At 38.3% G+C, this 14,587-nt stretch overlaps 3 protein-coding genes and 1 non-coding gene across 4 annotated transcripts; 1 reads left to right on the top strand and 3 right to left on the bottom strand.

Moving 5' to 3' along the window:
- Window positions 1-6,625: 6,625 nt before the first annotated feature.
- On the top strand, window positions 6,626-6,697 carry ATC70_002590. Its single transcript has one exon. It is a non-coding gene; the product is annotated as a tRNA-Pro (tRNA).
- Window positions 6,698-6,858: 161 nt separating this feature from the next.
- On the bottom strand, window positions 6,859-8,364 carry ATC70_002589 (uncharacterized protein; the record flags this gene model as incomplete). The annotated part of the gene is made up of 2 exons (XM_064821961.1): window positions 6,859-7,471; window positions 7,523-8,364. The coding sequence occupies 2 exons, from the start codon at window positions 8,362-8,364 to the stop codon at window positions 6,859-6,861; spliced, it is 1,455 nt and encodes a 484-aa protein (XP_064681647.1).
- Window positions 8,365-8,597: 233 nt separating this feature from the next.
- On the bottom strand, window positions 8,598-9,911 carry ATC70_002588 (uncharacterized protein; the record flags this gene model as incomplete). The annotated part of the gene is made up of 1 exon (XM_064821960.1): window positions 8,598-9,911. The coding sequence occupies one exon, from the start codon at window positions 9,909-9,911 to the stop codon at window positions 8,598-8,600; it is 1,314 nt and encodes a 437-aa protein (XP_064681646.1).
- An 88-nt stretch (window positions 9,912-9,999) lies between these two features.
- Window positions 10,000-11,797, bottom strand: ATC70_002587 (Kinesin-like protein; the record flags this gene model as incomplete). Its single annotated transcript, XM_064821959.1, has 3 exons — window positions 10,000-10,178; window positions 10,235-11,633; window positions 11,687-11,797. 3 exons carry the CDS (start codon window positions 11,795-11,797, stop codon window positions 10,000-10,002), a joined length of 1,689 nt encoding a protein of 562 aa, XP_064681645.1.
- Between the last annotated feature and the right edge of the window lie 2,790 nt (window positions 11,798-14,587).

The following is a 14,587-nucleotide window of genomic DNA, read 5'->3' as shown; positions in this document are numbered from 1 at the left end:
CATATTCTAAAGCATGTTTCAGTGGCTTATTACACATATTAACTGCGAACTGCATGCATTTCCATCCCCAAACACTTTCATGCACTCACTGAAGAGACTCCACAGAAAGAAATTCAGGGTATTAATCTCATTGGTCATTTTACATTCAAATTCCGATTCCAGAATTTTGCGTTCCGGCCGGAATGCAGTTTTATGCCCTCTAAACGATGGTGCAATTTATATTTGCGAAAGTGGCATAGTTGCCGAGAAATTTGAGATTTTCACAACTGGTTAATTTTGAATAGATGCTGCTAGTAAGACTTTTTAAGTTACTATATGAATGTGGAATGTATGTGTAATAAAAGTTGTAGAGGGTACTTTGATCGAGTAGGGCATGTTTGTATGTGGGATTATTGAGGGCGATGTCAATGGGTAATGACGGAAAATGTTCAAAGTGACCGATTTTCAAAGGGTTATACCGCTGGATTTTACTAAGTGAACGAGAGCTTCAAGCTTGATAACTTTTGTTTCTTTTTCAATTCTCCATATGATGGTATGATTATTATAAATAAAAAGTTGAATATCCCCTGTTTGTAGCTCATGAAATATAAGATTTTGAACGAATTCATAAAGGGAAGATACATCCGGTATTTAAAACGCTTATATAATAATGGATATAACGTAGAGCTATCGAATGGTCTTTGTTTTGTGCGAATCCAGTGTGTATTTGTCGAGATATGGTCAAAAAAAGGGTATCATGCAAAATCATCATGGATTTTTCCTCCAAATCTGTCTGTGATAGCAAGCGAAAAATCTGGCGACGATTTTTTGGCCAAGACAATATTGTCAATATTTCATAATAAAGTTATGCCAGAGCTTCAAGCGATAGCTCATTTGATAGGAAATTTTTTGGTCTAGAATGTTTAGTAATGCTTAACAAAATGTTTTGATGACAGATACTGATTAATCCTTAGAAAACAATCAAGAAATCGCAAAAACAGTCGTACCAAATATCAGGTGAACAATGTACACCAGAGACTTAATATGGGTACCATTGTATTTTCCTTTGAATTCTCTACAAGTTTCATATAAGTTTGAAGGGGTGTTTACTATCAAGAAATGCGTAATTTTAAGGTCGATAGATTTCGGAATTCCATGGACCATCATTCAGAACAATAGAAATTGAAGCTCCGTTGACCTTCTGCACGTGTACACCACACAAGGATGAATTTGACCGAACATTTTAAAAATCGGAGCGTACTGATGTATCATTTCTAAACCATATTTCCAAATGCGTAGAAACAAGCAGTTTAGGCTGTGGAATACATCCACTATGATCTGCATTCCGACAGTTCATCCAGTTACCAGATTTAGATATAAACTGTATGTACGCTGGATTAGATGTACGATATCGATTTATACTATGATCATGAGAAGATATGGACTTCAGATACGCTAGTACTATAAGATTCATACTATATAAGATATAGGCTATAGATGGCACCACGGACATGGATGGCACTATAGACTTATACTTGTATTCCGACATTGACTACGGATGTTTACCATATCTGGATAGGCACCAAGATTAATGCAATATGAGCTTGTTGCTTCAGATGTGCACTTTATGATCCACGCTATAAGACACATGCTTATATCCGTGATACTAGCTACAGATACTTTATGTGCTACAGACTTGTACTATATATGAGACATGCTATAGACATGCATACGATATGCTATAGACATGCCATATATCCAGATACATGCTAAAGATGTATGCTTAGCGATATACACTCAGATATGTACTATTAATATAGACTAAGAAGACTGTACCTATCGGATACATGCTACTAGATCGATATTAATTATCCTTATAGAAAGGATAGATCAGGGTGCTTCGGATGAGAGTCTAATTATTCATCCAGACAGAGCTAAATCATGATTAGCTTGCCGGAGTTGTCTTTTAGCATGATTAGACATTAGTTGATCTGAGTTGACTTATTTGTTAATCTAATTAATAGAACTTTTATCCATTGTTATAGTATATAAGAAGGATCATCTACCTGGCCAGTAGAGAGACTTCAGTTTACTTTACACCTGTCAGTTTGATAATAAAATATACCTTTATCAAGTTGACATTACTGTTTTTTTATTCTTTTTTTTTCCGTGAATTTTAGTCTATCAAGCCTCAAATTCCACACAAGCACTGATCACATCAGATCATAAACTTTGACATGAAACAGGATTCAGTTACGATCCATATCATGGCATGTTCAGGATAATAAATTGGATCTATTTTCCTATCACCCAAATCAACCCATCTAACACCTTATCCTTACATCAAATCCCTCAATTCGAATGGTATAAGCAGTGAAATCAGGTTTAATGGATTTCACAAAAAAAAATAAAGCAAAGGTAAAATACAATAGAAATCAACTGTATTTTATTTGTGTGTAAAATGAACTGAAGATCCTGGAATTGAGTAAAAAAAAAGAAGAGTATTTATACATTTGCAACTAGCTTGTAGGATTAGTGATGATAGAGAGCAATAGATTCTGCTATTGCGATATCTGGCAAACGTTTTTGATGTTTGATTTAAAGTGGTAATCAATGCAAGAGCACTGGCCATAAGGGTCGATTTGAGTAACCTTGATGGGCTTGGGTGAGCTATCGTCATAGCATGATGGTTTAATGTAACCTTGATGGTTTAAAGTGTGATGTTTGTTATTGAAGTATGGAACCCTTTATCTGGGATATTGTGCAACTATGGCAGCAGGACATAGTTGTCATATTTGAATATGCTTGTTATTGATTTGATTCTTTTTGGATAAAGATAACATCTCTTATTACGACCATCATGGGTGTGATTGAATACACTGTGATCAGGAGTGATTCATTCACACGATGTGCGATATAAGCGTGTATCTTTACTTTAGTATGTTTAAATGGTTGTTGATGTACATTTGAGCGCTTTTACTAATAGATCCAAATAGCATGAATTTGAATGAGTGCTATTTGGTGACTTTCGGTTTTCAATCAAGTTGCGTTTGGGTGGCTATTTCATTACAGAGAGAACTATGACTTACTTACTTCTTTGGGAGCACAACATACTACGCCTTATTTTTAGGCCAAATTCTATCCAAACTTAGCCATTTTGAAGCACGAATAACTTATGCTACAAAGCGTTGTGGACGCTCGGAACAAGGCCAAACGTCTCTTCTTAATTACGTTTTACTTACTGATACGTTATCTCAAGTTTTTTTGGGTCATTGCAAATTCATGAAAATCGTCTTTTTTACATGAGTATTAGCAAGGGGATCTTCTTGAAAATCAAACGATTGCGTTTTTCACCCCGAAAATGACGACTTTTTCTATGATAAATATCGGATCAAATTGATCGCAAAGATGCAACGCAACACTAGAAGCTGCTTCTATGAGACTTGTATATGCTAGATTCTGACATATTCACAGAGAACCTGTTTTCATATTTTTGCAAATTTCTCACTATTTTCGGTCATAAAGCTGATTGTATTTAGCACTATTTGATGCAGCTTCTTTTATTCTGTAAAGTTATATTAGAAAGTTGGGTGTGACAACGACAGTTTTTATAGTCAAATTTGGCAAAAACGTTCAAAGGATGTCAAATCAAGTCAAGTTTGAACACGAAAACACCCATTACACAATTGAAAATTAAAGTTCAGCAAATACAGCTGCCACGGCAGAAAACTAAGACCAAATCTACTGGTCGTGACGTCGGATAAGGCGCCCTCTCATTTTTCCAAAACCCCCTTTTTTTTTCCTTTTTGCAAAACGCGTATAGTATCAAACCATGGTGGTTTTGGAAGCCGTTTGATTGATAGTAACACTCTAGCTTCTGATAACGCTGTATTGTACTGTTGGAACGACTTGATACTGCTTCTTTGAAGTGGAATATATTAGATACCATTCGATAACGAGCACTGGAAGGCGTAGAATTAATACTAATTGAGTTTGATTATTAGGTTTTAATAATTTTTTGTTCGTTTGAGTGAGTAATGTTGCCATTGCTTCTCTGCTATCTCTCTTGTCTGTTTCATTGGTCATTATGTCTGGCAGTCGCTTCTTTGGTCTCTGTCTCTGGAGGTTGCTTCCTTAGTCTCTGTCTGCTCTCTGGTGTTGCTTGTTCTTCGGTTTTTCTACTGTGCTGGTATTGCTGTTGGTGTTGCTACTGGTCTTGCTGCTGTTTGTTCTTGCTGATGTTCTTGCTGCTGCTGCTAGTCTGGTCTTTTCTGGTCTGTTATCTGTGATGTATGCTCGTTCTCTGGTCTATCTCTGGTAATTGCTTATTCTCTGGTCTATCTGTGGTGGTGATAAGTGGTAAGTAACTTCTTTGGTCTTTGTCTGGTCTCTGCTTGTAACTTTCGTTCTTTGGTTTTTCTATGGTGCTGGTGTTCCTGCTGCTGCTACTAATCTGGTCTTTCCTGGCCTGCTGTATTTGGTGCATGCTCGTTCTGTGGTCTGTCTCCGAGGATTGCCTATACTATTCCGGTGTATTTATGGCTGTGGTAAGTGGTAAGTATCTTATTTCTTCTGGTCGCAATGATATAAAACTTCTTTGAACGCTTATATTTTTGCTTCCTTTCTCGTGATAATGCATTCATGATGTTTGCGTTGTTACGCTTTTTTCTTCTTTTTCTTTTGTTGGTAGTGTTTCCTCTGTAGCTTTACATGAAACAACATTAGTCATTATGTTGTATCGCAAACTTATAATACCACTGTTGCTTTTGCAGCAGTTGTGTGTATTTGAATCATGTTGCTTTACATCAGACTATTACTACCATGCGCGTTGCTCATGTATGCATTGTTCTTTCAACAACAACAAGCTTTTTTAAACATCTTTGATGTTGTATTTGTTATGCTTTTCTTTGAATTGCTTCGTGTGAGCATTCTTCCTTTTTTTTGCCTACATACTACTATACTCCTATAGTATTGTAGCATGTTCTTTTCTTCGTTTTTTTATATATTATTATGTTTCTTTGAAGCATATCTTTTTTACGTTGTGGTGGATGTGCCTATCACTGAAGCTCAACAAGACTTTATCCGACACCAGGAGGTGGATAGGCCGCCTCCACTTGGTCATCGCTACTTACTTTAGTGATGATTGAGGGTCTCAATGCCTGAATTTAAAGCTAGGTGGTGTAAGTAAGGCATGCTCTAGCACCTGAGGGAAGTTTGATGATAGTTACAGCTATATTGCTATATATAGCGGAGCTTAAAATTTTGCCTCACATCAAAACAGGGGGAAACCCTCGCAAAAATTTTTCTAGGTCAGCGGAGTTTTCAAGCAATTTGATTGGCTCAGAGGTTCAGGAGCCGAGGAATTCCAGCTAGTTGATCTCCTACTGAGCTGTCATCTATAATGAGTTTATATTTGTAATAAAAGGGTAGCAAAATAAATACAGTTTAAAGCCTTTATCTTACAGTATGCTAATAAGGTGCAAGCGTTTAACCTAGCACCCATTGCACAACAGTCTAATATGAGGAATTTCTTTTAAATTTATTATGGGGGAGGTTGTACTGGTCTTATAGGGTAGCAGTGTTGTTTAAACTGATGTTACAACAGTATTCTGGCCATCCCATTACCAAGCAATAGTCAGTTAACTGTTAAGCACAAAGAATAAAAGGATTATTATTTGTAGCTTATAAAAAATGTTCAATATTATAAAAGCAAGTAAGGACTTTTGAATGAGATCAGACACAGAAACTAAAAATTTATTTATGAAGACAAGAGTTATTCTACTGTAGGGGGAAAAACTGTCCCGTTCGTTTAAAATTTTGTCTTTCTGCATTAGTTTTTAGTCATTTCTTTGTATACAAAGTCGAAATATATATCGTTTGAATGAGAGAAAGTAGTGCTATCTATACATAATTATAACTTTTTCAAAAACTAAAATCCAATGATTTTATTGGTTAAAAAATAAATATAGAAAAATGTACATTTTATTATAAAATCATTAATAGTGAGTTGAACCACCTTTGCTCTTGATGACAGCCTTGATTCGGGCAGGCATACTATCGATATATTTTTGGCACTCTTTTTCTGTTATTTTGTATTATTCTATGTTAATACGCCGCTCTAGTTCTTCTTTTGTAGAGGGTCTAGTGGAACACTTATTAAGACGAAGCTTTAGGAGATGCCATACATGTTCAATGGGACTAAGATCGGGACTTTGTGTTATGTCAAAATACAATGTAAGATTGAATCTGCCAAAGAATTACACTTTTATTGAGAATGCATCCCAAGGATGCATTTATATACTTTTCATTACGCTAGGGTTTACAGCATGATGATGAACTATAATACAAATAGGTTTACTATCTACCCAACAATTGATTTGTAAATCATGATTAGCATGATTTACCCAAAGGACCTAAGAATAGCCTAAAACCTTTAGTGTGAGATCACCTTGCTATGACTTTTGATATAACAAGGATACTGGATGAAATAAATCTTCAAATACAATAATAATAAAGAAACCTTTTTATCCATTCTACTAAAAGGCTATAACCTTCCTGCACACATCCTACAACAATACCTATATTATCACAATCAGATCTTAGGTTACAAGTAGTAAATATATATTTGCATATGATAAACATGAAAGGGTTGATGGTGAAGTGGTATCATTCTCGCTTTGGGTGCGAGAGGCCCCGGGTTCAAACCCCGGTCGACCCCACCTTTTTTTGCAAATATTGAAATTTTCGTGAGACGTTTTTATGTCTCCTTTCTTTTGTTGAATTCTTCATGTTACTAACGCATTTTGGAAGTAACTTTTGATTTCTATTTGCAAAAATAAGTGCCAATCGAGTTTATTATATAAGATATAGATACTACGTTTAGGGTTTATAAAGTTGGGTATTACTGCCTTTGCTGTTGCTGAGATGATGAATCATGCGGTACTTGCTTTTCTTGTGAGTAATCTTATACAAGCACACACCTGTCAATTGCAACAATTTACTTTTCTTGAGAAAGGCCAACTTTTTAGCAGTGCTCGGGGAATTATCTAGAAACTCTCTGGCAAAGGATTCCAAATCCAAACTCTCTAATCTCAGATGCGATCTGCATTCATCAAAAAACAAATCCTCCTCACTCTGCTGTAATCCACGAGGCTTGTATCCCATAATAATCACGGTATGTCTATTCTTTTCAACCAATTGTCTAAAGGTGCTTATGAGTGCTGGAAAGTCCTTGGTGTTGTAGAGAACGTCAGAGATCAAGATGTAATCAAAAGGGCGATGATCTCCCTGCAAAACATGATTGATATCATAGGAGGAGCCCCACGCTAATCTTTGAATCGAAACATGTTCAGTAATAGGGATGTTGTTCAATTGTTGATTGCTCTTCATCAATGGCAAAGCTTCTTCGAGATCAGTCAACACAATGTGAGGTGGATTTTGTATATTATTGATGCGGGATGTTTGCGCTATTGTCAGTCCAATGGCTCCAATACTGTTATAAATCAATTAAAATGTGATATATCGAAACATTGGTTAGACATACCCTGCGCTCAGATCCATGATGCGACGTCCACACAAGAACTGCTTATCCACTTCTGCTAGGGTATTGAATACATGATTCATCACCAAAGCTGAATCCCACAATTTCCCCGGTGTACCATTGTCCCACAGCTCTTGAAATAGTATGTAATGGCCCTCTCTTGGTAATGGCAGTGCCCTATACATATTGACAGCATTTTTCGGGTTATCATCCCACATGACCAATGGTTGTACATGCAAATCATCTGGCTCTTGACAGCATAATTGAAATGGGCCCAGGCATAAAGAGAGAGGGCTTTTATCCTTGGAATAAAGACGATCCCTTTCCGACTGATGTGGTTCAAACTGAATAAATACCTCTTGATCACAAGTGTCCTTGCCATTGATTTTGAATTGAAGTCTGACTAGATTATTGTTGCCAGTTTGAAAGGAGAAGAAATCGTCAGCGTCGTTGACCATGGGAAGAGAGGCAGATGTATGCTGACACCACGAATCCGTTTCCTCCTCTGCAGCTAAGCGGCATTCGATCGAGTTGGTGAGAGAGAGAGCATAATATTGGCTATGTCTCAATTGCAGTAGCTGACATGATACAGGAAACTCATCCGAGTTGGGTATCTGAGCAGGTAGGCCTAGTTCTGTCACCAACTTCAAATCCACCGAGTTCCAAGCGTTCAGCCTTATTTTTGATTCCCTGAGTTGACTACCTAAAGTAATGCGATGTATTCGACTGTTCCTGTACAATGCCTGCTTGAAGTGTGTATTAGAGTTGGATACTTGTCGTTGGCGAAAACCTTTTTTCCGAATGGAAGGAGATAAATCAATGGTATGAGATGAGGTGATGAGCATCCTATTTGGGATTGATTAAGAGGAGGTATTTATAAAGAAAGAGATAAAGGAGAAAATATGACAATTCAGTTTAACATATGTTTTAATAGCAACAGACACTAACAATAACAACATCAAACGAGCGACATAATTTGAAATGGAATTACCCTTTTCAGTGGTATATTAAGTCACGAATTTGATTTGATGCATGATAAATAACGTAATGTTACTTTCATTTTCATCTACGCGTGCCATCAAAACACTTCATTCTCGTCGTCAAAAGTATCGTCTTGCGCACTGGAGACATAATCCGTTTTTTGAATGTGGATATCATCCTCACTAGTGTCCCAGCCCTTGGTGAGGCCTATCTGTAATTGCAGTTGAGCAAATTGCTTCTCCGAGTTGATGTGCCATGTCTTTTCATTGTCGTAAATGATGGTTGATTGTTGCGCTATGCCAATATCTCTTTCTTTTAGGAATACCTCTGACCTGGCAATGATGATATCTTCTGCTTGATTCAGCTGTTTCACGACAAGACACACTTCCATTGTCACTTGCTTTGATAGCCAGTCTTTAATCTCTTGCAAATCACCTTGAAGAGGGATGTTGGCATGGTATTCTGTGGCTCTCCAATTGTCTTGATCTGACTCAATTAAACATTGGTATTCTTTGTCTGCAAACTGGTAGTAGAAATAGGCGTCTTCAATGTCTGCATACTGATCTAGTATAGAGGATATATGCTTTGCTTGAATGATGCGAAACAAAAATCCAAATCTATCCATTCCTGATCCAACAACTATGCAATCATCGTCATCGTCGCCTAGCTCTTGCTCTAGTTGCTGCTCCTCACCAGAATCTTGGTAATCAAGAACTGACTCTTCTTGCTGTTCCAATTCATCATCATTATAGTCATCATCGTCATGCAACTCGGCTGAATTGATGAATAAGTCGCTCATATCAGAGCAAATCTCCAGTCCAAGCTCTCCCATGTTGGTGCTTTTATTGCTGTGATTCAAGCGCAGTGGCATCTGCAATGGTGTACCAATTTCTTTGTTCCCGCCGAAATTACTATCTGCATTATGGGGCATCTCGACAATGAATAGACCTGCTTTGATCCTTCCTGCTGTTGTTCCTCCTTGAATTGGCATCCAATCACCTTTATCAACAACAAACTGCTGGATTTGTGATATGTTGCGACTTCCTTTTCGCATTAGAACACTCTTTGCATCTTCCATATTCAACGTAACTGTGCCAAGCTTCTCCTGTTCGCAGTTTGTTGACAAGCTCATGATTTCCAGAGTAGCTTGACTATTTCTGAGTCGAGACAATATTTGATTCGATATGTAATATACGAGCGTTGTTCTCCATTGTGGCTCTTTCAGTAGCGCTGTGGGTCTGGTGGAAAGGCGCGTGTTTGGGGGTATCAAATCATCCACTTGAGGTGGGAGTTTTATGTTGAGTCGAGATGTGACATAGACATCTTTGTCGTTCTGCGGTTTGAATTGCTCTCCATCTTCAATAGCGACTAATATGGCGTAATGGCAGTTTTTGGTCAACAAGAGAGACATGAAAAAAAAAGGAGTGATAAGGTAACAAGAAATCCAAATTAGCAGATGTTGCGACAATATTCACTTTTTGATTTGAAAAAGCCACATTTTATTTGCCATTGGTTGGCTTGATACCTTTGACATAAATACATCCAGGATTGGGCATATCGTATAGCCATCCCTCTTTCTTTAATATCTTTAGCGTCGAAGGCAGCAGTTTGGATTCACCATACTGCGAGTGTTTGCCAACACCGGTGATGATCTTTAAAGGCTTGAATTGAAGACGAGCTACATGGCAGTGTCAGTACTCAGGTTGCATAAATTTGATTGTTATGGAAACTTACATGATTGCATCTGGCTTCTTGAATACCACTGATTCAGCCCTTCTCTAACAAGGACTTGAGCTTCAGCTATAGTCAATCCATGTAAGTCCAACAAGTGATCATCGTTTTGTCTCAATCTGTGTCCACGAACAGTTGCTCTCGCCGCTCGCATATTCCAATCTTTAGCTCGACTATCGATTTGTCTTGCATTGTCAGAGTAAAAGAACGCAATACCGCCCTCTCCAGGCCCTTTGTTTTTCGCTTGTCGATACGCTGCCGCTGCTTTCCGAAATAACTCGTTTCTCTCCATGATCAGCTGCATTGCTATATCTCGACATTCCTCTGGATCGTCTTCAACATAGTCTGTCTGGTTGTTCATGAGCAAGTACTCAGGTATCACAGGCATCTCTCTCTGCTTTTGTTTGGCTCGAATCAGCTCAGACTCCTTGGCCATTTTCTGCAACCGAGCCTCCAAGGCCAATTGATTGACATCAAACGACAAAAAGTGTTCTATACCCATTTGCACCATTTGATCCAACGTTTTGTTTTGGTCCTTGCAGCTAATGATGACACCTACAGCTACACGAGCCACGTCCTGCGGTGTGCGATCCACCATGATAGCCTCCAATTCTTCCTTGACATGATTCAAATCCTTGACTGAAGCCCAAGTCAATTCGTGTTCTGGCTTTTCGTTGGGGTGCTTCTCCATAATTGCTTTGACAGAAGCAATAACGTTGCCACGACAATGCTGGACACATGCGGCAATTGTATACTTTGGTACTTTTGAAAAGTAATGTTCTAATTCATTGACAGTAACATCGTATTGGTGCCATACATTGAAGGGCACAGTTGCCATATCGAGGTAAGCATCTTCTTCTTCTCGCGCCATGATCTCTCGCATGTTCTGTGATTGCGCAGCTGGATGTGATGTGTGTCCTTGAGATATACCGACGGTGGGTAGCTGTCCAGAAGACCACACAGTCGAGGTCTTTGGTTTCGCTTTCACCTTCTTTTTCGTGGTGTTTGTATTCTTGGCCTTGTTGTGTGCTTTGGTAGGTTCATTGATATCGCCTTGACGTTCTACTTGCTGGATGAATTCTCGATTCAGCAGCACATCAGTCGCCTTTTCAACATCGTTGTCCTGCGATTTGAGAGCATCCACAAGATCTTGCAAGGGAAATGTTGGAAAGCAGGTGAACAAAAAGTTGATGTTTTCATCTTCACTTTCAGTAGTATTAGTTGTAGTTTCGCTGCCTCCTATATCCAGCTGATCCATGGAAGCCAACACGTCCTGCTGATCAAGAGCTTGGTCTGCTTCTTTCGCTAAGGATGATAAAATCTCAAACGAGCTGTCATAGTTGAATGAATCGTTCCAAATAGCTTGAATTAATGAAGGATCCAAAGGCGGGCAGAAAGTAGCCTAATGGTTGTTAGGCAAGCACATGCGTGGAATTGATATCAGTGCAGCTTTACCTGAAGCTTAGCCTCGTCTTGTTCTCTATCTCGCTTTTGCTTTGCTTTGTGGGTAGGCTTCCTTCTGGGCTGTGGTAGTGCGGAATACTGATTGTCTTGTAGTCTTCCCATATCTTTCACTATATATCATTATTTGGTACTGTGGAGAAAAAGAAGAGGATGCTTGGAATTGTTCATAACAATTACTTTTTTTCATGATGAATGAGACTGAATTTCAAAGCTAAATGTCTCTAGCTGGTCTTCATGACGTATTTTCCACTCTGTCTATTTAGCTGTTATGAGATCAAAGTCCTAGGAAACTGCACACCCGAGAACCAGGCCTCTAGCTCTGATAATGTTCAAATAATCAAATGACAACGAATGATTCGTATTAATGGAGTGTCGTCAACCAGGAGCAGTGGGATTATATGTAAGTGCTGGAATGAATAGAACATTAGCTCCAATTGGAGATCAGAAATTGCGCGTGTGGCACTGAAAGTTTAGCTCATCTTGTATGTAGGTCTTCATTACAAAAAGATCCTTGACACTTGAGCAAATTTCTCGAATATGTGGTTTGATAGAATGGCATGTTGCACCTATCATTGAGTACAAACTGGATTCAGTATGGTAAAGAAGGTACCATTCATAACATCTAAATGTTGTAATTAACAACCCCCTTGACTTGACAAACTGTATGTCGTCCATTGCTGCCAACGCCCATATTGTGTTGAATTCAAGAGCGAAATTAAACAGTGCTATGCTTCTGTGGCATGTTATCCACCTTCTTGGTTGACTCAGATTGAGAAACTGTAAGTCTCACATTTCATAGCAAAACTTTACAGGAAAGCGCTATCAGATCGTTGTCTGATCTTATGTAATACTGAATCTCAAGCCTACCATATGATGAGTTTGTCATGGTTTTGTAATTCGTTGTAGTCGTGATTGACTTGATGTTTCTTCAAAAGCACGATGAATCTTTTAAACCAAAAAAAAAAAAAAATGAAACAATATGATGGAATCAAAGGACAATCCAAAGCGAAGCATTTTTCTAAAACAAAAGAAATAAATGGTGCCTGGTTAATGTTAAGGAATTGGCCATTTTGGTTTTTTTCTTGATCCGTTGCATATAAACACCATGAACATTGAAGGAAGTGCGAGGTTAAATCAAGTGAGGGCGGATTTGACATTCTATCAGCATGGCGCACAGGGCGAAAATGTTTAGGCTATCGCGCGCTCAATCTCATTTGGTAATGTATTATAAATCTGGTGATTCTTTTTTCCAACGTGTTGATTTAGCGATTGGGATTATACACATCTGCTAACTTACGCGAAACATCTAGAGCAAATCTAGAATCGAAACAAAAATAACATTAGCGGCAAGTTGTTGTTGTCGTTGTTGCTGCAGTGTCTGAAATTAACGCGGCTATTGTGGATCAGTAAACGATTCGATATCTTATTCAGGAATAGTTCATCCACATGGTGCATGTCGGTTGCGGTATTCCCTGTGAACCCGCATCCAAATCATTGTATGTTTCTCGGGTCACCTTGTCTTTCAGTGGCTCGTACCCAATAACATGCCTAGAAGCCTGTTTTTTAAGCTTAGCCAATTGCAAGTAATCAGTCATGCTTTGTTCTAGGTCTGTGCACGATTCATTTTATGATTTGCTTGTAAGAAATTTAGCTTCCATTCTGAAATCTCGTCCGCTGCATGCGCACTCTGAGGCTTATCAGTTATTCATTATATCAATCTTTGCCTTCACAGTTTTTGGAAGATTACATTTATACAGATGGCTGGGATGAGTAGTCTGTTTCAAATGGTTATACTTTGAGATCTCTTTTTAACGCAAGTAATCAAATCAAAAGAAGCCTCAAGTTTGTGTAGAATTGTTTTCTTGGTCAACATGATTTGTCATCCTTAATTTGTTGTGATAGATATCGGCGCTGACCTCAAGTCTCATGAATACCGTCTATATATACCAATGATTTAAAACATGACCAGCTGTACCGCGCGTACAATACGGGGTCAAATTATGATCTCAGTAGAGTTTTAGGTTGCATGTGAGCAGAGAACAGATAGGTTTCTTGAAGAAAGAGCATAGATCTTTCAAATGTAAAGACATTGCAGGTCTAAACGTATTTACTGTACGCCACAAGAGAAACACTGCTAAAATTAGCGTCTTAGATTTCCATACATTCATTGACCTCGACCATTTGAGGCCCGTAAATGCAGAGAAGATTTCAATTCAATAGGAGAACGGAAGCGCAAACGTTATTTTAATGTTGATGTACAGTAACAACAACAACACCCAGGGCTGATGGTTTGTTGCAATGCTGTAATGTGTACATTATATCACACCCATCATGATAGAAATTTCTGATATATGGAAAACAGAATCATTCCAGATCACGCCTTCTTGTCAAACTGTGCAACATGTTACACTGTATAGCAGAGATTTCGTCGATAATGCCAGATACTTATACTTGTATCTATGTTGCAATTGAACAAAACCAAGTGCATGCCTCATTAAGTTGACGTAAATGGCGTTTCTTACGGCGTAGAATAAGGCAATTGACAATTGATAACATAACGCAGCAGTGGATTGATTTCACAAATACTGCCTCTTGAAACTGATATATAAATACTATAGCGGTGATTGCGATGTTTCATTCCAATTATCAAAATCGCTGAAGCCTTCTATTTTCATTTCCGTTCGCTCAAGAAATGAGCTGAATTGCAAGTCGAGGCTACTGATATGTAGGCCTGAAAGCTTCATTGATGAAGAGGAATTGGCCCAGTCGTAAGTGTGTGATAATATCGAGAAACCCATGAAGACATCTTTGTGATTCCAATCATTTTGATAGGTCAATAGATGGGATTGCATGAAGAGCAGCTTTGCATGATAGCAGCTTTGATGAAATAAC

Source organism: Mucor velutinosus, assembly GCF_035048745.1.
Source record: "Mucor velutinosus strain NIH1002 chromosome Unknown tig00000093, whole genome shotgun sequence".
In the NCBI taxonomy this organism is placed as follows: Eukaryota; Fungi; Mucoromycota; class Mucoromycetes; order Mucorales; family Mucoraceae; genus Mucor; species Mucor velutinosus.
The sequence above is the reverse complement of the archived record's forward strand: the minus strand, read 5'-3'. Positions and strand labels throughout refer to the sequence as shown.